Below are 26961 nucleotides of genomic sequence, written 5' to 3' on the forward strand. Positions count from 1 at the left end.
TCAAGCAGAAAACTTTCTTCTTCAATTCCTCGCCTATTCCTCAGTGTGAACATACCCTAAATGGGAACACTATGTGATCTGAGTGTCTTCAAACAAGACCTAGACACCAGCAAAGGGCATGGTCACCATAACTTGAATGTCCATGTGGCTTACTGCACAAATGCATAGTTTCGGCACGCATGTTGGATGTAGCCACCTCCTTTTTTTGAAAGGCCTCGGAATTCTATTTCCACGAATGCATATAATATGTGTATTAGAGATGAACGCAACATGAGCATACTTGTTCAGCACTTGCATAGGCCGTAGACTCCCTTGGGCTGCATCCAACTTCTTAAGCCACCGATCTGACCGAAGCACGCTCGAGTTGCACTAATATCTATATAATGTATATTATATAATATCTAATGTATATGACTTTTTTGGGTAGGGGCCTCAAAGAACCTTAGCCTCAAATGAAAAAAGCTTGGCCTCTCTAGCCAGTTATACCTTATTAGATAAATACGAAGAACGAGTAAAGCACAGGATGCTGCTGTACATTAGGCTGTCTCCTGCAAATTAGATTGACAAGATGCGTACGGGACAATAATAATAGGATATAATAGGCAAATTACCTTTCAGAAATGGAAAAATATAGGATGAATTATGGTCCATGGATAGGACTGACATAGGGGCCTATTAGACTTATGGGTCAGGATGTACACGGCAGCGTCGGTAAAGAATATATAACATACAAGGTATATCCGGTAATTCAGTACAATTTACCGATCATAAACCGCAATACATAAAACAGTCATCACTCTATTAATCCTCAAGAAATGACAGACAAGTTCTTCACAAGTCCTTCCTGACTGGTCTATTGCTAGACTGTTTATTGGGAGTCCGATCATGGCCCGGACAGGCGTAATGTACCCAGATGGAGCCAGGAGGCTGGAAATAACGTTTATGTCTCACCAAGCCGGAGAAAGAGCTTAGACTTGTCATCACTTTGGGAGAACACCAAAACGTTTGACCGGATGATTGACAGGTTGATTGCTGCAAAATGCAACTATTAAGTTACAATTGAGTCTGGGAAAAGGCGCTACGTGAACTATCCTGGAGTATTACTGATATTGCACTGATCTATTCCACTCCGTTTTTTTTTTTTTTTGTCCAATCGTCCTTTCAATCGGTCATGAGACGAGACTAGAAGGACATGAACCCTTTGGACTAAGAGAGTGTTTCATGGTTCATTGGACTAAGTGGGTGTTTAATGGTACCAGGACTGGCTACAAAGTTATTAACCTTCGAGGGGTAGTCCTAAACAACAAAAAGATGGCACTTACTACTTTCCAAATCCATTACATTTAACCTACTTTTTGCCTTTAAGCAACAGTACCCGACTCTTCCTTCTAGAGATGTGCTACTCTGGGTACCATTTTTGCCATAGGCTTTGCATGGCCTATAAAACTTCCTATGTCATCTTGTCGGATTTTCTTAAGAGAATCATTACCCATTCGCATTTTGTACTGATTATGGACAAGAACCCCCCTCTTCTTTTTAGAGCAGATTCTAGTTTGGCTGATAATATTTAGTGACGTTCCAAAGCTTTTTGAAGGTGTTGAGCGTTAACTTACCGGGTAGTTACCTACACTAAAGTAGAGATGAGTGCAAGTCCAATAATTTGGCATTTGAATACCGATGGTTGAAGAAGTTGGATGCAGCCCTGGGAGTCCTGGAATACAAAGACAGTCTATGGCCTATGGCTGTGTCCAGGTTTTACCAGGCTCCCATGTGACTGCAGCGTGCTCGGGTTACGCTCATCTCTAATAGAAAGCTCTTTTCCTTCTAGAGGAGAACTACTCTGGATACTTTTCCCCATAAGAATGACACGGCTTATAAGACCCCCTAAACGGTCTTGGAGGTTTCAATAAGGATACACATTGCCCCTTCACCACTTCACTTTGAAATACTTGAGCAATTAAAGCGCACTCAATGGTTTTGCTCAAGTGACTAATATAGGGAAGACATATTGTCCAAATGATCTTTCTTGGCTCCTTTAGTGGACGCTCCTCCCCAACACGTATTGAGTTCTCATTGCCCAAGTAATCACCAAGGTCAGACTACATTTCAAAGATGTGACTTTCTGCAAAGCGCTATTGTTCTATGGGGCAATTGTAGCTCTCTATTTTTTCTTAAAAATTTTCAGATTCACCCATCTTCTTTGTGGGGATGGAAACGACCCCCACTGATCCTCCTTATTGAGCGCTAACAGTGGATAACTCTGTTCTATCCTTAACGGAGAGGTCGGGACGTTTTTAAAATCTGGCAGGGGGGAATTTTATATAGAGTACGAACTTACCTCTCCCCGTGCCCGTGGCGAGCGTAGGGACCGGCCTTGCGACCCCGGCCAGAAAGCATTTCCCCCAAATTGTGATGACATCATGACTAAGGTGAAAAGGCCTGTGCTGGCTGATGGACTGGCTGCTCAGCCATTAAATAACTGGAGAGGCGTCCCACCCCAGTCACTGACTGGCTGAGTAGCAAGTCCATCAGACGGGTCGTGGCATGTCAGCACCGGAGATCCCAGAGCCCGGTGGGGGTCCCGAGGCCAGTCCCATCACTCACTGCGAGCATGGAGATGGAAGTAACCATGATTAAGTGCCATGGCGCGAAACGCGTTGGTTTTAGAGCACAAATTAAACTGGATGAATCAAAAGTTATGTTTTAGCACAGACATCTGTACATTTTTTGGAGTGCTGGATCGTACACCTTATTTTATTGCTTCTACTATGAATCCACGCCCGGCCGCGTCTGGGATCCGTGCACCCACCCATTATCCCAAGTAATCAGAAACAAACTGTCCACTACCACAAGGTGAGCTGATCCACCCTACATTTTCCAAGTTCATACTCCTGATCAAATTCCCTCCTGACAGCTGCCAGATTTTAAAAATGGTTGGACTTCTCCTTTAAAGTAAAAAAAACTTCCAAAAATGTTTTATGAAAAATATTAAAAAAAATTTGAAAAACAAAAAGAACCACAATATGGTTTGTCCAAAAAGGAATAATAAAATGTGTTCTTACTTTGGACGCTGAGGCTGCAGAAGGGTTGCTTGCGTTGCTGGTTACGGCATCACTGCCAACCGTAGTAGAAGTGGTAGACGTTGGTGTGGGTAGACGAGATGGCACAATGGGTAGAGGCAGCAGTCCTGGCCTATTGTTTCCGTTGCCATTGACTATACTGTTGGCATTACTGGTGTTCATATGATTACTACTAGGGCTCCACTCCCATCTCTCCCATCCTCCGCAGAAATCCCTCTCAAACCTGCTGTGCCGCGACATCCTGGAACGTAGACGAACAGGCGGCTTCCTCCCTTTTTAATTCTTGTTACCAAGAGTGCTGAAACATAAAAAAAGGCAATATTAAAAATACAAAGACAAAAACCCTCGAATCCGCTAAATGAGAAACATTATTTATAGGTGAGTTCTATATGATAATTGATGTGAAAGCTCAGCAAGCCCACTGAGTATAATGAGCAAAAAAAATAAAGATTTTCCCTACTGTATAACTGCATAATTATTAGCAATGAAAGTTTAGTCTTTGAAAAGCAAAAAAAATTATATGAAAAAAAAAAAAGTTGAGAAAACAGAACTTGCAGCGGCTCCTGCTGTTTTCATTTAGAAAATAATAAATCCTAAACCAATTTCTATTTGCCTGCCTTTTATCATAGGATTGTAAACCACTAGATTAACCGCATTGCTGTGTTGGGGAGACAAAGAGCCTGTGATAGGGGCCCAGTTTAATTTGGTAAATACAATTACTGCATGGATTGGGTTCCTTAATATACTGTATGGTTGGGGGGAGGGGGATGTATTCAGTGCAGTAACAGCTCTATTTGCTTATCAATGTATAATAGTCATTAGCAGTATATATATATATATTGTAGGGATCTTCCCGGGGGATGGTGTGTTTGGACACAGTTCAGTCAGCAAACTTGGACTTATAAAAAACAGCTTGGTGTTTATTTGTATCATAAACAGTCCATAACAGAAAAATAGCAATACCGTGCTTTTCAGAACAAACAAAACAAAAGGTCCTGCCCGTCCGGGCACTTACTAACAACCGGTCACCTATCTGGCACTTGGTAAGCAGAGTCGCTGAGTAAGCCCCCCAGCAGCGACAGTATCCTTTGCTCGCAGCAAACCCAGCCTGCAGGCTGTTCACTCCTGACTGAGAGCCAGGACCTGTACACTGAGCACACCTTTTGCCTTCTCAGGCTGATTGGGATCAGAGCTCACCTGATCCCAAAACCCACACTGGATCGAGGGGGAGGGAATGGCAAGTCCCACTACCAAAACCTACCTGCCATTCCATGTAAGTCCAGGCCCGGCAATAATAAATAATAGCTCAGCAGCATAACACTGCTGAGCACAGATGCCTCCTGGACTCACCATCTCACACTATGTATCAACCTGGGTGAGATGTACATCCCCTCGAGCACTTTACCAGTGACATGTCCACATATCCCCCCCCTCTTCTTCAGACCGGAGGGCTGAGCGTATTGTCCCCACAGGCAGTGTACCCTTGATAGGGCGTCAGCATTTGCCTGTAATTTCCCTGGCCGGTGTTCCACAGTGAAATTAAAGTTTTGTAGGGACAGAAACCACCTAGTCACCCTTGCATTCTTCTCCTTGTTTATTTTCATCCATGTTAGGGGGGCATGGTCTGTCACTAACTTAAACCTCCTGCCTAGTAAGTAGTACCTCAGGGATTCTAGGGCCCACTTCACTGCCAGACATTCTCGCTCAACTATGGCATAGTTTTTCTCGGCCGGGGATAGCTTCCTACTTAAGTACATCACCGGGTGCTCCTCGCCATTCACGACCTGTGAGAGGACGGCACCTAACCCTGTGTTAGAGGCATCTGTCTGTACTAGAAACTCTCGCCTAAAGTCAGGGGTAACTAGCACAGGCTGTTGGCACAGGGCAGACTTGAGGCTTTGAAAAGCCTTCTCGGCCTCTGGAGTCCATGTCACCATTGCGGACTTCGCACCCTTTGTCAGGTCAGTTAGTGGGGCTGCAACTGAGGCAAAATTTGGCACAAACCTACGGTAATAGCCCGTAATACCCAGGAAAGCTCTGACCTGTTTCTTTGTGAGGGGTTGAGGCCAATTCTGTATTGCCTCGATTTTATTTAGTTGTGGTTTCACTAACCCCCTCCCAATAATGTAGCCCAAGTATTTGGCCTCCTCTAAGGCTAGTGCACACTTCTCTGCATTGATGGTTAACCCCGCATCACTTATGGCATCTAACACCGCCTGGACCTTACAGAGGTGACTTTCCCAATCCGGGCTAAAAATGACCACATCATCGAGGTAGGCAGCAGAGTAATCCCGATGTGGTCGCAGAATCAAGTCCATCAACCTCTGAAAAGTGGCAGGGGCTCCATGTAACCCGAATGGCATCACTACATATTGGAAGAGCCCATCAGGGGTGGAGAACGCAGTCTTCTCTCTAGCCTCAGGAGTGAGGGGGATCTGCCAGTAGCCCTTAGTAAGATCAAGGGTAGTTATGTACCTGGCATTACCCATCCTTTCTATCAACTCATCTACCCTGGGCATGGGGTAGGCATCGAACTTGGAGATCTCATTTAACTTTCTAAAGTCATTACAGAACCTCCAAGTTCCATTGGGCTTTGGGATTAACACAATCGGGCTGGACCACTCGCTCTGGGACACCTCAATGACTCCTAGGTCAAGCATACGTTTTACCTCGGATGATACCGCCTCCCTCCGGGCTTCTGGTATCCTATAGGGCTTAAGGTTTACTCTGCTTCTAGGCTCAGTTTCAATATGGTGACTAATGAGATGCGTACGCCCTGGTAGGTCAGAAAACTTGTTTTTATTTTTCTGCAGGAACTCCTTAGCTTCCTGCTTCTGGGACACCGATAGGGTGTCACCAATCCTGACCAGAGGGATTGGTGGTGACAGATGACCAACAGGATTTGTCGCCACCAAGGATTCCCTGTCTTTCCAGGGCTTGATCAAGTTTATGTGATAAACTTGAAAAGGCTTCCTTCTACCTGGTTGGTGTACCCTGTAGTTGACCTCACTGATCTTCTCTACAATTTCATAGGGACCCTGCCACTTTGCTAAGAATTTGCTTTCTACCGTGGGAACAAGTATGAGTACCCGGTCACCTGGGCTAAATGTCCTGATTCTTGCAGAACGATTGTAAATTCTGCTTTGGCCCTCTTGCGCCCTCTGGAGGTGTTCCCTTACTAGGGGCATTACAGTGGCTATACGGTCCTGCATTTGTGCTACATGCTCTATAACACTCTTGTATGGGGTGGACTCACTTTCCCATGTCTCTTTCGCTATATCCAACAAACCCCTAGGGTGACGACCATAGACTAATTCGAAGGGAGAGAACCCTGTGGACGCTTGGGGTACTTCCCTAATAGAAAACATCAGGTAGGGTAGTAAGTGATCCCAATCACGACCATCCTTTTCCACCACTTTTTTTAACATATGTTTCAGGGTTTTATTAAACCTCTCCACTAACCCGTCTGTCTGTGGGTGATATACAGAGGTACGTAGGTGTGAGATTTTAAACAGTTTGCATAGCTCTTTCATTACCTTTGACACAAATGGGGTACCTTGGTCGGTCAAGATTTCCTTGGGGATCCCCACCCTGGAAAACATATAAAACAATTCCCGTGCAATGGTTTTAGAGGCAGTGTTTCTTAGGGGTACAGCCTCAGGATAGCGGGTCGCGTAGTCCAACACAACTAGAATGTACTGGTGTCCCCTAGCCGACTTTACAATGGGACCCACCAAGTCCATTGCGATCCGGTCAAAAGGTACCTCTATGATGGGGAGTGGGACCAAAGGACTGCGAAAATGCGACACTGGAGCGCTAAGCTGACATGTGGGGCACGACTCACAGTATTTTTTTATGTCAGCATAAATCGCAGGCCAATAAAACCTCTGGAGGACTCTCTCCTGTGTTTTATCTGTCCCCAAGTGGCCCCCAAGGACATGATTATGAGCCATGTCGAGTACCTGACGCCGGTACGACTTAGGCACCAGAAGCTGTTCCACAACCTCATCATTAATCTTAGTGACTCTATAGTAGAGATCATTAGTCACAGAAAAATGTGGAAACTTTTTCTCAGCTTCTGGTTCCTGAGGTACCCCATTCATAACAGTGACCTGCTCTCTCGCATTTTTGAGAGTGGGGTCCTGTAATTGTGCAGTACCAAAATTATCCCTAGACACCTCTAAGTCTGGAACATTCTGCGCAGTGGGAGGAGCCTCTTCCTCACCAGCCAGGACCTGCAAAGGAAAAGCATCATTTTCATCCTGTACATTTTTATCAGTTACCGTGGGTAATGCAATAGACTTAGGGGTCTCCTCACTCCTTTCAGGGGATTGTTGTTTTCCCCATAGAGCCCAGAACAATGGAAAATCACGCCCCAATATCACATTATGCATAAGGTTTTTAACCACACCCACTTCATACTGTACAGCGCCTAGTTCAGTCCCGACATTAGCCAGTATTATAGGGTAAACCTTTGTATCACCATGTATGCACACCACACTCATATGTCTTTTTGGCACAAAGTCCCCAGCCACCAGGCTGGCATGCACCAGGGTGACAAGGCTTCCTGAGTCCAGCAACGCCTTAACAGGGAAGTCATTTACAGTAATGTTGCAGACTTGTGGTTCAGTCTCTAGTCCAGTGACTGCAACAAAAGACGGCTCCGCAAATAGCGACTGACGCCGGCTAGCGTCACACTCCATGGGCTCAGTGGTAAGAGGGCAATGGGCAGACATATGTCCCGTCTCATGGCATCTCCAGCACTGGATAGGGCCTGGTCTCCTTGGCAGGGAGTCCTTTTTAGGGCCACTTAGCCACCGGGGACCACCACCAGTCTTTTGCCCCTGAGACACCTCCTGAGCGCTCTTCCCTCTATCAGCACCCCTCCACACTCCCCCAATAGATGGAAGTCTCTTACCAGCTGACGGCACAGATCTGGCACTCCGGGGAGGTGACGGTGCTGTAGGAACATCACGGAGGTAGTCCTCGGTCGCCTGGAACCTCTCCACAAGGCTGACGAGTTCGTCGGCACTCCTAGGGTCGCCTTGTCCCACCAAGCGTTGCAGATCAGCAGGAAGTGCACGGAGGTAGCGATCCATCACGACCCTCTCTAGGATCTGGGCAGGAGTAGAGGTATCTGGCTCCAACCACTTTCTTGCCAGATGAATCAGGTCATACATCTGGGACCTCGCTGACTTGTCCAGACTGTAGCTCCAGTTGCGGACCCTCCGGGCACGGACAGCCGCAGTAACTCCTAGTCGGGCGAGTATCTCTGCTTTTAGCCGAGGATAGTCTTTGACCTCTTGCTCACTGAGGTCATAATAGGCCTTTTGAGGTTCGCCTGTTAAATAGGGAGCAATGACCTCTGCCCACTCAGTGGATGGCAACCTTTCTCGCTCAGCCACACGCTCAAAGACAGTTAAGTAGGCCTCAACATCGTCATCAGCAGTCATCTTTTGCAGCGCACGCTGCACGGCTCTTCTCACAGACAAAGTCTCTGGCGCGGCTGCTGCCACCAGCTGGGGATTAGCACCTGCAGACGCCTCTTGCTTTGCTATCAGGTGCTCAATAAGTCTCTGTTGTTGGGCCATCGCTTGTTCGTGGCGCATATTCGCATCTGTCAGAGCCTGTTGTTGCTGCCGATTAGCCTGCTCGTGGCGCAGGTTAGCGGCTGTCAGAGCCTGCTCATGGCGCAGGTTAGCGTCTGTCAGAGCTTGTTGCTGTTGCAGACTCACTTGCATTAACTGCTTCATCATCTCCTCCATGTTGCTTGTCTGTTTTTGGAGTGAAGCCGCAGCCTTCACCCAGGACATAAGCAGCTGTAGCCAAGTTGATGCACACCGTTGCCCCTAGCAACCGTTTTGCCCGCTCCGCAGCACCAATTGTAGGGATCTTCCCGGGGGATGGTGTGTTTGGACACAGTTCAGTCAGCAAACTTGGACTTATAAAAAACAGCTTGGTGTTTATTTGTATCATAAACAGTCCATAACAGAAAAATAGCAATACCGTGCTTTTCAGAACAAACAAAACAAAAGGTCCTGCCCGTCCGGGCACTTACTAACAACCGGTCACCTATCTGGCACTTGGTAAGCAGAGTCGCTGAGTAAGCCCCCCAGCAGCGACAGTATCCTTTGCTCGCAGCAAACCCAGCCTGCAGGCTGTTCACTCCTGACTGAGAGCCAGGACCTGTACACTGAGCACACCTTTTGCCTTCTCAGGCTGATTGGGATCAGAGCTCACCTGATCCCAAAACCCACACTGGATCGAGGGGGAGGGAATGGCAAGTCCCACTACCAAAACCTACCTGCCATTCCATGTAAGTCCAGGCCCGGCAATAATAAATAATAGCTCAGCAGCATAACACTGCTGAGCACAGATGCCTCCTGGACTCACCATCTCACACTATGTATCAACCTGGGTGAGATGTACATCCCCTCGAGCACTTTACCAGTGACATGTCCACAATATATATATATATATATATATATATATATATATACACACACAAATATTATAGGATCTATAGTCTTGATTGTTTGAGGTATCACTGTCAGATTATTACAATGAACAGGGTGAAGCACACCGCTGTGCACTTCACTCCCTGGCTCTCTAGAAAGGATCTACCAGACTTATAATGCAGCCACATCAGCAAATAAGAGGTTGTTTTTTTCTTTCTCCTTCATTCAGTCTCCTTCATTCAGTGAAAAAATGGCATGTTATGCCACCAGTCTGTGGCACATATAAGTTATTGGTTAGATATTATTATTATTTTTTGTTTTTGACTAGCACCTGTTCATGACTATTATATCCATTAAATGGTCACTGCCCTTTTAACAAACTTTGCAAAAATCAACAGTACAATATAAGAAATATTATAATATATCTTATCAGAGAAAATACTCCCACTGTTTTGTCTCTCTCCCAAATGCCCCCACAGGTTTGACTAGCACCTGCTCATGACTATTATATCTGTCACAGATCATTAAATGGTCACTGTCCTTTTACTAAACTTTGCAAAAATCAATAGTACAAGCAAATATAAGAAATATTATAATATATCTTATCAGAGAAAGCACTCCTAAAGTCTTGACTCTCCCCAATACCCCCATAGGTATGACTAGCACCTGCTCATGACTATTATATCTGTCACTAACAGTAGTGGATTATAATAGGGGCGTTTTGGGCGGCAGCCCGGGTCCCTGAGCTCCTGGGGGGCCCATGACCACCCAAAAAGACTTATACTTTCAATGGTGTACTGTCTCCTGGCTACACTTCTGCCATGATTTGCAAAAAATCACAGTTTTTTATGGCAATTTTGCACAAATCAGGACATCATGACATTATCTATCCTGTACTATGAATGCCAGGCTAGTGCTTCCACAGTTACAGTGGGGTGGGGGGGCCCAGGCTTGGTGAACAGCCCGGGGCCTATGGTAAAGTTAATCCGCCCCTGGTCACTAATCCTTAAATGGTTGCTGTTGTTATAACAAACTTTGCAAAAATCAATAGTACAAGCGAATATAAGCACGTTATAATATATCTTATCAGAGAAAATACTCCCACAGTCTTGTCTCTCTCCTCAACAGCCAAAATTTAATTCACTCTGAAAAAACAGCTCAGTTCTGTCTTACAAGACAGACTAACAGCTCAGTAAGAGGTCAGATTATATGCTGCAATACAAATTTATGGGGAAGGGTGGGAAGTGATATGGGAGCGATAGTACATTTAGAGAGCAGAGGCAGATAGACACACAGAAAGAGGCTACACAAGCCAACTGTAAGTAATAAATCTCACCTCAGGGCTTCATTCAGCTTAGACTGTTTACTACTACTCTATAGTGTCCTCCAAGCTGCTACTGCTTCTTAGTGTAAAATATAAATTTACTCTCTGTATCAATTTTTCACAGTTATCAAGATCTCTGCTTGCTGTGATTCGATAATAGCCCTTATTGTTTACTTGCAGTGAACAATATGAGCTAAAATGATTACGCACAGAAAGACGTATTTTTTAGATTTTCCGCATTCATGAATGTTAACAGAGCTGCCAGAATGTTCACATGAAAGAACACAATTTCATTTCAGCTATACTGTCATGGGACACAATGGAAAACATGATTGTGTTTACAGAGAAGCAATCTATAGATGACATCAGAATATTTTCACCCGCACAGTGCTGCAGACTTATGTTCCTGGATCAGATCGATGGAAGGATATTATTTTTCTTTGCGGGGCCGGAGTTATCAAAGACTGAAAAGTGGCAAATGACATTACCCACAATTCTGGTGTGAAAAACTATAAGCTGAATCACAATAATAAAACAATTTATATAAAAAATAAAATTATATATATACACACACAATTGGCCATGAAGTGACCCCGGGAAAGAAATGCGACTGTGGATGACTGCACAGGTCAACCCCCCCCCCCCCCCCCCCAACACCCCTACCCCCACCATCCTCTTATTTTCTAATGGTAGTGGCCACTATCAGCAGGATAATGCCCTGGTCACACAGAAATAAAGAAGAGGAAGGGGGGAGGTTAAAGCTGTCATTATCTGTCCTCCAGTGTGGGAGATAGTATGATATCAGAGAGGAGGAGGGGGATTCAGCTGAATTTGTCTATGCTTCTGATATGTGATATTGTATGCTGCGAGAGGGGAGGAGGGGGGTGCAACTGCATTTTTCTCTCTTTTAGTGAGTGAAATTATATGATTTGAAAGAGGAGGAAGGGGTGCAGATATACATCTCTCTTCTTCAATGTGTGAGATTGTATGCTGAGAGAGGGGAGAAGGGGGATGCCACTGCAATACTCTCTGTATGAGATGGTATGCTGTGAGAGAGGAGGAGGGTGCAGACATAACCCTCTCTCCTTCAGTTTATGAGATTGTATGCTGTGAGAGGGGAGGAGGGGGTTGAAACATAACCCCTCTCCTTCAGTATATGAAATTATATGCTGTGAGAGGGGAGGGAGGGTCCAAATACAACCCTCTCTCCTTCAGTGTATGAGATTGTATGCTGTAAGAGAGGAGGAGGAGGTGCAGACATAACCCTCTCTCCTTTAGTGTATGAGATTGTATACTGTAAGAGAGGAGAAGGAGGTGCAGATATAACCGTCTCTCCTTGACTGTATGAGATTGCATGCTGTGAGAGGGGAGGAGATATAACCCTCTCTCCTTGACTGTATGAGATTGCATGCTGTGAGAGGGGAGGAGGAGGTGCAGATATAACCCTCTCTCCTTGACTGTATGAGATTGCATGCTGTGAGAGGGGAGGAGGAGGTGCAGATATAACCCTCTCTCGTTGACTGTATGAGATTGCATGCTGTGAGAGGGGAGGAGGGAGTAACTGCATTTTTCTCAACTTCAGTATATGAGATTTAATGCTGTGAAAGAGGAGGAGGGAGATGCAGCTGCATTTCCCTTTCATTCAGTATGCAAGATTCAGTGCTGTGAGAGGGGAGGAGGGAGATGCAGATATAATCCTCTCTTCCTCACTGCATGAGATTGTATGCTGTGAGAGGGGAGGAGGGAGATGCAGATATATTCCTCTCTTCTTCACTGTATGAGATTGTAGGCTGTGAGAGGGGAGGAGGGAGATGCAGATATATTCCTCTCTTCTTCGCTGTATGAGATTGTATGCTGTGAGAGGGGAGGAGGGAGATGCAGATATATTCCTCGCTTCTTCACTGTATGAGATTGTATGCTGTGAGAGGGGAGGAGGGAGATGCAGATATATTCCTCTCTTCTTCACTGTATGAGATTGTATGCTGTGAGAGAGTACAGAAATTTATAAAATCTGCAGGTTGGGCGGGTTTTACACCTGCGTTGTCATTTTTGTTTAACTGTTCCCTGGCGGAAATGTCAGAGTGCCAGATCTGTCACACGATGGACACACTCCAATGATTTATAATGGGGTCCGTCGGGTTCTGTCATGGTGTCGGTTGTTTTGACAGGATGAACAGCGCTGCTTGCTGTGCTATTTTTCCCGTCAAATTTATAGGAATCTGCAATACGGGAGCCTCCAAGGTAGATGTTAACCGAGCCTTACATGCAAGACATAGCATACATATACAGCTGTCTATCAGGAATTGTAATAATAATAATAATTATATATATATATATATATATTTTTTTTTTTTTTTTTTTATTTAAAAAATAAATAAATAAGGCGGCAAAGGCAAATGACAAAGGCGGCAAATGACAAATTGTATCTAGCTCTGCCGCCCTGACCGTAGTCATGAGGCTCATAAAAGCACAATTTTACGGAAAGTGCCGGAAGACCCATTACTATTTATGGGAAAAATACTGCAAATTCATAAAGGAAAGATTTTCATAGGTCCCGGGTTCTTGTGAACAGGTTGTATAATAAAATTGGAAGAACGTTCAATAGGCTTTTTTTCAGATGGCAAAAGCTTTCTAATGGTAAATGAAGTGTAAGTGGAAACAAAACGTAATCCATAAATTGAAAATACAGAGGAATGAATAATGCGCGGCGGCGATAATCCGTCCTATTGTCTATTTATATCCCATATTTTGTGGGAGGCTGAAGATTTTACATGAACATATGTTATAAGATGACAGATACAAAAGCTGTTGTTCCTGAAGATTCTGTCAGCACATGGGAAGGAGGGTTCTCATAGACATACATAGATTACTAGGGTATATCTATCACATGGATGGATAGATAGATAGATAGATAGATAGATAGATAGATAGATAGATAGATAGATAGATAGATAGATAGGAGATAGATAGGAGATAGGTAGGTAGGAGATAGATAGGAGATAGATAGATAAATAGATAGATAGATAGATAGATAGATAGATAAATAGATAGGAGATAGATAGATAGATAGATAGATAGATAGATAGATAATAAATAGAAAGATAGATAGATAGATAGATAGATAGATAGGAGATAGATAGATAGATAGATAGATAGATAGATAGATAGATAGATAGATAGGAGATAGATAGATAGATAGATAGATAGAAGATAGATAGATAGATAGATAGATAGATAGATAGATAGATAGAAGATAGATAGATAGATAATAAATAGAAAGATAGATATATAGAAGATAGATAGATAGATAGATAGATAGATAGATAGATAGATAGATAGATAGATAGATAGATGATAGATAGATAGATAGGAGATAGATAGGAGATAGATAGATAGATAGATAGATAGATAGATAGATAGATAGATAGAAGATAGATAGATAGATAATAAATAGAAAGATAGATATATAGAAGATAGATAGATAGATAGATAGATAGATAGATAGATAGATAGATAGATAGAAGATAGATAGATAGATAGATAGATAGATAGATAGATAGATAGGAGATAGATAGGAGATAGATAGATAGATAGATAGATAGATAGAAGATAGATAGATAGATAGATAGATAGATAGATAATAAATAGAAAGATAGATATATAGAAGATAGATAGATAGATAGATAGATAGATAGATAGATAGATAGATAGAAGATAGATAGATAGATAGATAGGAGATAGATAGATAGATAGGAGATAGATAGAAGATAGATAGATAGATAGATAGGAGATAGATAGATAGAAGATAGATAGATAGATAGATAGATAGATAGATAGAAGATAGATAGATAGATAGATAGATAGATAGATAGAAGATAGATAGATAGATAGATAGATAGAAGATAGATAGATAGATAGATAGATAGATAGAAGATAGATAGATAGATAGATAGGAGATAGATAGATAGGAGATAGACAGGAGATAGATAGATAGATAGATAGATAGATAGTTGGATAGATAGATAGATAGATAGATAGATAGATAGATAGGAGATAGATAGATAGATAGATAGGATATAGATAGATAGATAGATAGATAGATAGATAGATAGATAGATAGATAGATAGGAGATAGATAGATAGATAGATAGATAGATAGATAGATAGATAGATAGGAGATAAATAGATAGGAGATAGATAGATAGATACAGTGTCGGACTGGAGTGCTTGGGCCCACCAGGGGAAATCATTCATGGGGCCCACCCTTCAGCCACTATACTTATCTATGGTAACATTAATAAGGGTACATTAACATGGTGTGATATGGGGCAGTGTAGGGCTGCAAACGATTGCTAATCAGCAGGGCAGGAATACACCGAGATGTGCGGCCAACAACAATGATTTATACAGCTGCACAAAAGATCAAATCAGCCGACTAGCGGGCATTTGCGCGTCAGCTGATCTCTGACACTTTTACATGGGGCTTCCTAGGAGCTTTTGTTACCTATAATTGCCCTGTGCAATTGGCTATAAGACAGGTTTCTTTGCATGATAACACTTTATACAGATACAAAAGTCATACAGCTACCAATAACACCAGTATATAAAGAGCAAATATCCCCACACATATTACCGCCATACTGTTACTGACCAGATCCTGTATACTGAGACTGATTTTACCAATAATACCAGTATATAGGAGGGAAATAGTATCACCATACATATTACCGCTATACTGGTGCTGACCAAATCCTGTATACTATGACCAATATTACCAGTATACAAGGGGGAAATATTACCGCCGCTACTACTGACTAGTACCACCACATACTGACTTACACCGTCACCACTGCTACTGAATAAAATCCTCTGTACACAGACCACTATCACCTCATACAGTCATATAGAGGCAGACCCAGCTCTACACAGGCTCTATACACCATATACATTACACTGCAGTTACATCAGGTGACTCACAGGAGACGTCTTCTCTGATCGGAGTTCTTCGCTTTTCATTTTCTTCTCCATCTGCCCTGGGCCATTAGAACTTCTCCGAGCCACGAATCCACAGAATCTGCCAGACAGACATATTAGGCTTCACACTCTGGCACCATCCTCATCTCTCTACACACTGCACATCTGTATTGGCCCCTTTACTGGTCCCTTGTTCAGTCTTCCATACAGATGGCCCCATGTGCATCTACTATAGTAGAAATCCCCCTATGCGCAGTCCCCCTATAGTAGATGACAACCTCTGTGCATCCCCTATACAAGGGGTAGGGAACCTTGGCCCTCCAGCTGTTGCAAAACTACAACTCCCATCATGCCTGGATAGCCACAGCTAAAGCTTTAGTTTTGCATTAGCTGGAGAGCCAAGGTTCCCTATCACTGCCCAATAGTATATGACCCCCTCTGTGCATGCCCTATTATATACATCCCCCCTGTGTTGTCTCACCTATAAATGGCTCCCCTATGTTGTCCCCCTTATAAATGGCTCCCCTGTGTTATCCATCCCCCATATACTGTAGATAGCCCCCTTTTGTTGTCCATCCCCCTATATAGCCCCCCTCTGTTGTCAATCGCCCTATACAGCCCCTTATGTTGTCCATCCTCCTATATGGACCCCTTATGTTGTCCATCGCCCCAAAACAGCCCCCTTTTGTAGTCCATCCCCCTATACAGCCCCCTTTTGTTGTTCACCCCCCCCCTATATAGCCCCCTTCTGTTGTTCACCTCCCTATATAGCCCCCTTCTGTTATTCACACCCCTATTTAGCCCCCTTCTGTTGTCCATCCCCCTATATAGCCCCCTTCTGTTATTCACCCCCCTATATAGCCCCTTCTGTTGTTTACCCCCCTATATAGCCCCTTTCTGTTGTCCATCCCCCTATATAGCCCCCTTCTGTTGTCCATCCCCCTATATAGCCCCCTTCTGTTGTTCACCCCCTATATAGCCCCCTTCTGTTGTTCACCCCCTATATAGCCCCCTTCTGTTGTTCACCCCCTATATAGCCCCTTCTGTTGTTCACCCCCTATATAGCCCCCTTCTGTTGTTCACCCCCCTAAATAGCCCCCTTCTGTTTTTAATCCCTCTATATAGCCCCCTTCTGTTGTTAATCCCTCTATATAGCCCCCTTCTGTTGTTAATCCCTCTATATAGCCCCCCTTCTGTTGTTAATCCCCCATATAGCCCCCTTCTGTTGTTAATCCCTCTATATAGCCCCCCTCCTGTTGTTAATCCCCCATATAGCCCCCTTCTGTTGTTCACCTAATATATAGCCCCCTTGTTTTTCACCCCCCTATATAGCCCCCGTCTGTTGTCCATCCCCCTATACAGCCCCCTTTCGTTGTCTATCCCCCATATAGCCCCCTTCTGTTGTCCATCCCCCATATAGCCCCCTTCTGTTGTCCACCCCCTATATAGCCCCCTCCTGTTGTCCATCCCCCATATAGCCCCCTCCTGTTGTCCAACCCCCATATAGCCCCCTCCTGTTGTCCAACCCCCATATAGCCCCCTCCTGTTGTCCATCCCCCATATAGCCCCCTCCTGTTGTCCATCCCCCATATAGCCCCCTCCTGTTGTCCAACCCCCATATAGCCCCCTCCTGTTGTCCATCCCCCATATAGCCCCCTCCTGTTGTCCATCCCCCATATAGCCCCCTCCTGTTGTCCATCCCCCATATAGCCCCCCTTCTGTTGTCCATCCCCCATATAGCCCCCCTTCTGTTGTCCATCCCCCATATAGCCCCCCTTCTGTTGTCCATCCCCCATATAGCCCCCCTTCTGTTGTTCACCCCAATATAGCTCCCCCTTCTGTTGTCCATCCCCCATATAACCCCCTTCTGTTGTCCATCCCCCATATAGCCCCCTCCTGTTGTCCATCCCCCATATAGCCCCCCTTCTGTTGTCCATCCCCCATATAGCCCCCCTTCTGTTGTCCATCCCCCATATAGCCCCCCTTCTGTTGTCCATCCCCCATATAGCCCCCCTTCTGTTGTTCACCCCAATATAGCCCCCCCTTCTGTTGTCCATCCCCCATATAGCCCCCCTTCTGTTGTTCACCCCAATATAGCCCCCCCTTCTGTTGTCCATCCCCCATATAGCCCTCTCCTGATGTCCCCCTAAAAATAAACAAAAACAACTCACCTTACAACACGCTCCCCCGTCGGTCGCAGGTGTCTTCTTCTCTCTTCACGACAGATCAGCCGCATCCTGTTGAAGTCCCGGGCAGCACGTCGCCTCTGAGCTCTGTGTGCGCCGCGGCGGCTGAGACTTCCGGTACACGCTCCCAGCCGGAAGTCCCAGCCGCCGCAGCGCACACTGAACTCAGAAGCGACGTGCTGCCCGGGACTTCCCCAGGATGCTGCGGATCTGTCGGGGGCGGGAGCGGAGGTGACACTGACACTCTTGTGATCGCAAGCAAACGCTGCTTGCGGTCACAAGAGTGATTGACAGGGCGGGAAGCCTATGGCTTCTCGCGCTGTCAATCAGCACACTACATTTAACTGGAAGCGATTGTTGCGATCGCTTCCAGTTAAAAAGATAGGTGCCGCACCCGAGTGGGCCCCCCGGGAGCACGGGGCCCCGGCTGGGCTTGCTGGCTGGAGACCACATGGCTGCAGTCTCCAGCCCTGTGTCCCCTGACAGGGGGCGGGGCCCACTCCAGCTCGGGGCCCACCGGGGGTTTCCCCGGCCCCCCGGTGGCCCAGTCCGAGCCTGGATAGATAGATAGATAGATAGATAGATAGATAGATAGATAGATAGATAGATAGGAGATAGATAGATAGATAGATAGATAGATAGATAGGAGATAGATAGATAGGGGATAGATAGATAGATAGATAGATAGATAGATAGATAGATAGATAGATAGATAGAATAAAAATAAACCAGGAAGGGTGCTAGTACTTTTTCCACGTACACCAACACATTGCAGGTTTAGGTACAGTATATGCAAAATATAAAATACTGATCTATAATTCAAGATGTAATAACAGGAGGTGCACATGAGAGAAGGCGGAAAGAGATAAGGTCTTCTCTACGTTTGCCATATGTTTTCCTCTTTTTCATCTTTTTATCAGAGAAAATATAGCTAGCGTATAAATATTGGGTGTAAATATGCCAGAGCTGGGCTCCATTGTGGCAGGGATCCTAGTAATCTGCATATCCGCATCCCACCACACATCAGACGGAGCACAGGTTTTATACAATCTTAATTACGGAGAAATAGTATACAAGGCGCTGAGTCGCGGAAATGTGAGATCAGACATTATGTAATGATAGAAACATTCAGGCAAGTAGTACAGATGAACATAGTAAAATCCTGCCAGGGTTAGTGCTACTTTCTTGGTACATGTCATATGGGTCATTACCAGAGACCTCTGGCTGCCCTTACAGCTCCCTATGGGGTTATCAGCTATTAAAATCCTGCTGAAAATACTCCACCTTCCCTCCCTTCATCCTTACATAAATTCAGCAGTAACTCACAGGAAGCAACCCATCAGAGAATTGTATGCCATAAGAACATAGCTGGTCTCCCCTGCAAAAAACAGGTGGTATGGGGGTGGCAGGAGATGTGCTCCTGATGCCTTAAAGGGGTACTCCGCCAAAAAAAAAAATCTTTCAAATCAACTGGTGTCAGAAATCTATATAGATTTGTAATTTACATTTATTTAAGAAAATCTGTTGTCTTCCAGTACTTATAAGCAGGTGTATGTCCTGCAGGAAGTGGTGTATTCTTTCCAGTCTTTGCAGTGCTCTCTGCTGCCACCTCTGTCCATGTCAGGAACTGTCCAGAGCAGCAGAGGTTTTCTATGGGGATTTGCTACTAATGACATGGACAGAGGTGGCAGCAGAGAGCACTTTGTCAGACTGGAAAGAATACACCACTTCCTGCAGGGCATATAGCAGATGATAAGTACTGGAAGACTTTAAATAGAAGTAAATAACAGATCTATTAAAATAGTTGATTTGAAGGAAATAATCGCCGGCGTACTACCCCTTTAATCTCCTCATGTAAGTACCAGGGGCAACCACTCTGCCCATCCACCCCAATCCACTCCTGTATTATGTCTTCTGAAACCTCCTGCTTTAGCCAGATGTTTCCATCCTTACCTTTCCTCAGTATATCCTGAAAAAAAACAAATCACGATTTCATGTTACCCTGTCAGGAGACATATGCGGAGGCTGGTTGTTGTGATATGAACTGACGCCAATACAGGATTTTGCTGCCATGTTCCAAAGATTTACTGAATATGTATAATGAGAAATTGGAATCCTTAATGATATCTGCAGAAGGGTAAGGATGGACACATCTATATGCGGGTATGTTTATTGTTGTCTGATTGTATCTTTACATTGTGTGCCCTCCGTAGGGCTGTGCATCCTGTTAAAAAAGAGATGCTGCTGTGCAGCCCACCATGTATTCAATGGGTCCATAGAGTTTAATAGGCCGAACTTATTCAAATTATGACTTTGTTCAGACCCTTTCCCAAACACGTATGCTACCATGTGTGGTGGAGCACACATACATTTAGGAAATTGTCGGAATTATAGTCACAATTTCAAACCGTTTAGCCCACCGAAGTCTATGGGCCCATGGTCCACACGTCAGACTACACGTCTACAGTCCTTTTTGACAGGATGCCTAAATGTAATGTATATCGGTTGAAGGGTTCCAAATATATGGTACCAAACTAGTTTGGGTGATCTATTAGTAAGGGACTTGGTGTGGTCATCATCTGTAATGTTTTGTTTTGTTGAAGGACTCGGTGTTCTTCTCCGTTGGACAGTTTCTAGATTTTGGTATTGGTTTCATGGAGCTTTAGGTTTGCCATTGCCTCCTTGGATCCCATCTCTAATGGGTTGGGCATTTTGAGGGACTTAGTGTTCTTCTCCGTTGGACAGGTTGTAGCTCTTGGTATAACATTGGTTTCATGAAGCTCCGCGTTTGCCATGGCCTCCTTGGATTACGTCTAATGGGTTGGGCATTTTGAGGGACTTAGTATTCTTCTCCGTTGGACAGGTTGTAGCTCTTGGTATGGTATTGGTTTCATGAAGCTCTGCATTTTCCATGGCCTCCTTGGATTACGTCTAATGGGTTGGGCATTTTGAGGGACTTAGTATTCTTCTCCGTTGGACAGGTTGTAGCTCTTGGTATGGTATTGGTTTCATGAAGCTCTGCATTTGCCATGGCCTCCTTGGATTACGTCTAATGGGTTGGGCATTTTGAGAGACTCAATGGGATAATGTCTCCTGGGGCTGTGGTGTTATGTAACCATCTGTACATTGTAAGAGCTTGTTGGGGTATGTTACATTTGCATTGTCAACATCCTCAGGTCTACGGTGGACGGCTCTTAAGATGTGGATGACATAGCAAGGTTTTTACAGACTGTCTCTTAAAACATTAAATATTACCAGTATAAACATTTAAGTGAAAGGCAAAAGTATATTGAGTGATTACACGCGTGAAAGAACACAGTAAATTGATTTTTACGGTACGTTCCAAAGACTGAATGTTACTTAAAAACTAGAAATGTGGAGGTTTTTTTTTTTCTAGATAGAACAGATAAGCAAAATGTTTAACCGTTCTCAGCCCATTCATCCGGTTTAGCCTAAGGGTTTGTTTAGCTGTATTCTGAAATGGAAAAACAATCGGATATATTAAATAAGACCTATCATTAGAGATGGGCGCAACTGGAGCGGGCTCGAGTCCGATCGTTTGGAATTGGAATGCCGGTGACTGAAAAAGTTGGATGCAGCCCTAGGGAGTACTAGAAAACCATAGGCTGTATCCATGTTTTCCTGGACTTCATAGGGCTGCATCTAATTCTTCAGCTCAAGATTGCGCTCATCTCATACTATCATTAAAAAGTCCCTATTAGGCCCTATTATACAGCCCAAGGCTTCCTGTAGATGATCGCTGGTCTCGGGGATCTGCGCTGGTTTACAGAAACTTTACAAAGCTCGATCAGTCACATGGCCGGGCTACACAAATGATCCTGTGGTTGCCCTTTCACACAGGGAGATGGAGGCCAACATCACCATCAGCTGATCAGCTCGCTTGTTCTCTGACTGGTAGCCCTATTATACACGCTGAAAATCCCCCATTGTAATAAGGCACTTAGCCAGTTGTAGATGTGTACAGGGCATCATGCAGTCAACAATGCCATTACCTGCATTTAAAAAGACTTTCTCCAGGTCCCCCTCCCTCCTCTCTCATTCACTGCTCATTATCAGGAAATCTCAACTCTTTTACAGTCGGATCCTGTCTGTGCTATGGAGAGGGGAGGAGGGAGGAGGGAGATTAGTCGGCAGCAAAGAGCAGAGAACAAAGGATTACACCACAGGGAGCCGCTGAAAGCCAGTATTCAGAGGTCAGAGAGGTCAGTGCTGATGTCAGAGGAGATAGTCTGGTGATGTAGCTGTAATTTACCTCTTTGTTGTCCTGTTTTGGTGCCTCATCTCTCCCCTCTCCATAGAGAAGAATGAAGATGGGGGGAGAGCTTCAACCTGCTTTTTCATGATAAAAATGCATTTTTCGGCTAATAAACCCAATTACAAAGTTTCTTAAAATCGCCTGTACTATTGATTTCTGCAAAAAAAAAAAAAAAAATTAAGGATAGTGACACTTTAAAGATGATAAATCTGCCAGCACCACACATGTTGGTACTTCCTTTCCTTACTCATGGGTTGCCTCTCAGGTAGGCCTGTAATCAGTGTGACAGATCTTGTAAGTGTCTTATGACGTCCCTGCTGCTAGAGCAGAATGCTAAGTATGAACAGTATGGTAACATGTATGTAGGTGCTGAGCTGGGCAAAACAAAGGTATTCAATGAAATCCTGCTGGGGAGGGAGGAGAGGGATGCTGGAGCATTAGATCCTGTAGGCCATAAGGTCAAGTGCACATGGCCACTAAGCAAATCATGGCCTGGTCAAAATTTAATCCAATTTTGCAGGGATACAATATGGCGATACTGGCAATGATTCCACTATGTAATCCAGTGTAATAGCTAGGACTGACAGCCGAACGCTTTTATTATTGGCCTCTCCATCATAAAGGTTCTGATGGGTGCATCAAATATAACACAGTAAAAATAAACCCGAAGCTGCCCTCTATATACCTGACCCGTGTCACATCAGGCAGGTCAAGGCCACAACCATAAAGAAGACTTCTCCGCACGATAAGAAAGGGCGGCCCGGACGGCTCACGTATTAAACCATTTCCAGTCCAGCTGTTTATTTATTTACTTCCTTTGTTTTAGTTTTATGTGGCAAAAATCACATCAGCCAGAAGCAATGGAAGGAAGCCATAAATTGTAGACGCGTCGGCCATGTTTCACAGCCGGAGACATATTCCTGTGTATTTCTTTTATTTTCTCAGGGAAACTCTGGGAGAGTGAATAATGCGTGTGCAAAGCTGGATATATATATATATATATATATATATATATATATATATATATATATATTAGGAACTATATAGAGAGAGATTTTTTTTTTCTTTTTAAATCAACAGATTTGTTAATAAATTATGTATTGTGTTTCGGACTTGTTCACATGTTGCAGATTGGTCCGATAAGAAAATGTATATTTCATATTATTTCACCATAAAACCTGCAAATGGTCTTAAAGGGATTGCATAGGGATTACAAACTACCTATATATATATATATATATATATATATATATATTGCTAGGGGTGTGGTCACTGTGGTGTCTGTCCTCAGCCAGTAACTAGCTGGGCGGCCACTTCCTACAGGGCTGGTGCATCAGCAGGAATCAGGAGTAAGAGGTGGAGACTAGGTACACAAGCTTATGGTAGGTGAGCATGTCTTCTTTTTTATTATTATTATTTATTATTATTATTATATTTATTATTATATTTAGTTATTTATTTTTTCCAACTGCCTTTTTTTTCTTTTACATTTTTTAATACAGTTATTCAAGAACTATATAGTTATATATTTAGATTTTTTTCATAGTTTTACATTGAATGGCAACAGTATGGCGTGACAAGGCCTCTCTGCTGCTACCAATAGCTGTGTCAGGAACTGCAGGGCTGCGTAAGCCCCGGTCACGGCACAGTTACCTGTCACTAGTGCTGCTGTATGCATACTGATCCTTCCAATGTCTTTTCTGTAGAATTAGAAAAGATCTTGCACTTGAGGAAACTGTTGGTGTCAGTCAGGTGCGGCACCCTGTGGTAGAGAAAGCAGTGATTGACAGTTGTTCCCCCTTTATGTGCTTCACTATTCTGCAGCTGCAGCACTAGTAACACAGGCTGCTTCTCCGAGTTTATTGGAATGTTAACATGCATTAGAATAGATCAGGAGAGGCTCAATTTTGCTGACACTGCATGCAGCAATACTAGCTATATGTAACTGTGCTGAGACAAGGGCTTAAGCGGCCCTGCTGTTCCCACTGGTATCAGCAGGAGGACTGTTTTGCCCTATAGTGCTGCCATTCAATTTAAAATGTGTATAAATATCTACAGGCAGTTTGTAGTTCAGGCAGCATGAAAATTATGACAGGTTCCCTCTGATCACAGATCAGTAACCAAGAGATGAAGAATCTTCGGTCTGGAGTTTGAAAATAAATAAAGTTTTGTGTTTTTTTTTTTTCTTTTCCCCTCATTCATAGAATTCCTGTCCCTTTAAGATCTCCATTGTCTATGAACTGTTACTTGTGTAACGTGCACTTTTCCTCTCGGCGGCCGTCTAGTACAAGTCCCCCTGTGATTAGCTTTAGTGGTCCTTTAAATAACAGTGCAGGTCACGCAGACAGAGATAACCAATTTAAAAGCTATTTCACGATATTGATCAGCCATTTGACAGGACTTTACTGCAGTTTCGTTATGATTTTGTGTTTCCATTTCTTTTATTGATTGTTTCGTTTCTCGCGTATTCGTTGATGTTGTGTAACTTGCATAAAATCATTAAACAAAACAATATGAAGGTGGTTTTGGTCGTCGCCCTGTTTTCCACAGAAATGGATATAATTAACCCCTTCCCACCCATGGGCAGAAGGGCTATAACATAAGTCAAAGATAATGTATAGCAATGTTATGTAGGAGTTGTTGTTTTTAAGCTAGATCCATGGTGATTGCTGATCGTCCATGGTTGATATAAATAGATTAATTTAGTTTGGTTCTGAAACACTATATAGCAGATCTGCATTGGAATATCTGCAGACTAAAGCCAGTGGATACAGAACATGTGGATGTAGCCTATAGTGAGAGCATGGGGGTCAGTGGTAGTGCAGTGGCTGGATCAACATCCCTGCAATGTAATGGAGCAGAGCCTCTGTGTCTGCTGTGACTGATCTACTGATACAGTCTGCCAATGGCAAAGCTGTACCTAAAAGAGTGCAGATGATAACGATCAATGCCATGCACATTATATATATATACACAGTATATAATCCACATAGTAGTAGGCTCTCAAGAAGTTAAGCCTGTTACAAGTTCTAATGTTCCAACTTCTTGGGAGCCTGATATAAAGATACATGGTTCTTTTCAGTTTTTTTAGGGCACAACGATGAGTAGTGCACTCAAAGTTTGAGACAACTTATATACACACACACACAAAAAAAAATTATATATATATATATATATATATATATATATATATATATATATATATTGACCTATAGAATAAATTCATAATATTGGTTTTACTATACAGCGGGAGTTTTAGGGAGTTTTTTATGGTAAAAAAAATTAGTGGTGCCAGTAAAAAGTACAACTTGCCCTGCAAAAATGATAAGCCCTAATAAATATATATTATATATAGAAAAAATAATAAATATATTTATAAATATAAACAATAAAAATAAATTTAATTAAATAATCATAACAGTAAAAGCATGAATATATCTACTGTGTGTGTAATATATACTTTAACTAGTTATTATGACCTGAATATATGTAACGTTAGACCTAAAGATCACACAGTTATTATAAACTTTCCAACTCCAGACGTCTGTGGTTTAAAAATAATTTTCCAGACCTTCTTAACATGTCTGATCAGAGCTACTGGTGTCTACTGGAGTGCTGCCCTTGGATAGGTCTCTGTGGTAGCTGTATGGTGTGTAGAGTTTCACAGTCCTATGTAACCACTGCACCAGGGATGATCAAGTCTTTCTCTGTTCTGCAGCAATCCCTGGAACAATCTCCTCTCTGAAGCTTCTCCGACCAGGGACTCAACTTAATAGGAGCTTTATGTAGTATATGTGTTTTTAAGGGCGCCAACTAAATAGTTTACTGTAATTTGTGGGATTTATTTTACATCCTTTTTTTCTGGTCATTTTGTTACATTTTTTATTTCTTTTAACCAATATGAATATTCTCTATAGAAAGAAGTGAAATACAACATACAGTGTGTAGTTTATGCAGCACATACAAAAACTATTACTAGTATTCAAAAATAAAAAATAAAGCCCTCTATGTACAACAATATAACTTCTATATTGCTGTCCCCTATATACAAGAATATAACTACTATAATACTGCTCCTATATACAAGAATATAACTACTATAATACTGCTCCCTATATAAAAGAATATAACTGCTATAATACTGCTCCCTATATACAGGAATATAACTACTATAATACTGCTCCCTATATACAAGAATATAACTACTATAATACTGCCTCCTATATACAAGAATATAACTACTATAATACTGCTCCTATATACAAGAATATAACTACTATAATACTGCTCCTATATACAAGAATATAACTACTATAATACTACCTCCTATATAGAGGAATATAACTACTATAATACTGCTCCTATATACAAGAATATAACTACTATAATACTACCTCCTATATACAAGAATATAACTACTATAATACTGCTCCTATATACAAGAATATAACTACTATAATACTGCTCCTATATACAAGAATATAACTGCTATAATACTGCCTCCTATATACAAGAATATAACTGCTATAATACTGCCCCCTATATACAAGAATATAACTACTATAATACTGCTCCTATATACAAGAATATAACTGCTATAATACTGCCTCCTATATACAAGAATATAACTGCTATAATACTGCCTCCTATATAAAAGAATATA

The 26961-nt window shown here is 43.0% G+C and overlaps 1 protein-coding gene across 17 annotated transcripts in view; it reads right to left on the reverse strand.

Moving 5' to 3' along the window:
* Positions 1-26961, reverse strand: part of KLHL29 (kelch like family member 29) — a 656253-nt gene that overhangs the window by 356643 nt on the left and 272649 nt on the right. For all 17 annotated transcript variants that reach the window (XM_069973088.1, XM_069973093.1, XM_069973096.1 and 14 more), the window contains one exon: positions 3063-3378. In XM_069973088.1, the coding sequence (XP_069829189.1) occupies positions 3063-3320 (258 nt within the window). In that variant the 5' untranslated portion in view covers positions 3321-3378. The remainder of the gene's footprint in view (positions 1-3062; positions 3379-26961) is intronic.

The sequence above is a fragment of the Dendropsophus ebraccatus genome, chromosome 6 (assembly GCF_027789765.1).
Source record: "Dendropsophus ebraccatus isolate aDenEbr1 chromosome 6, aDenEbr1.pat, whole genome shotgun sequence".
NCBI classification, from domain to species: Eukaryota; Metazoa; Chordata; class Amphibia; order Anura; family Hylidae; genus Dendropsophus; species Dendropsophus ebraccatus.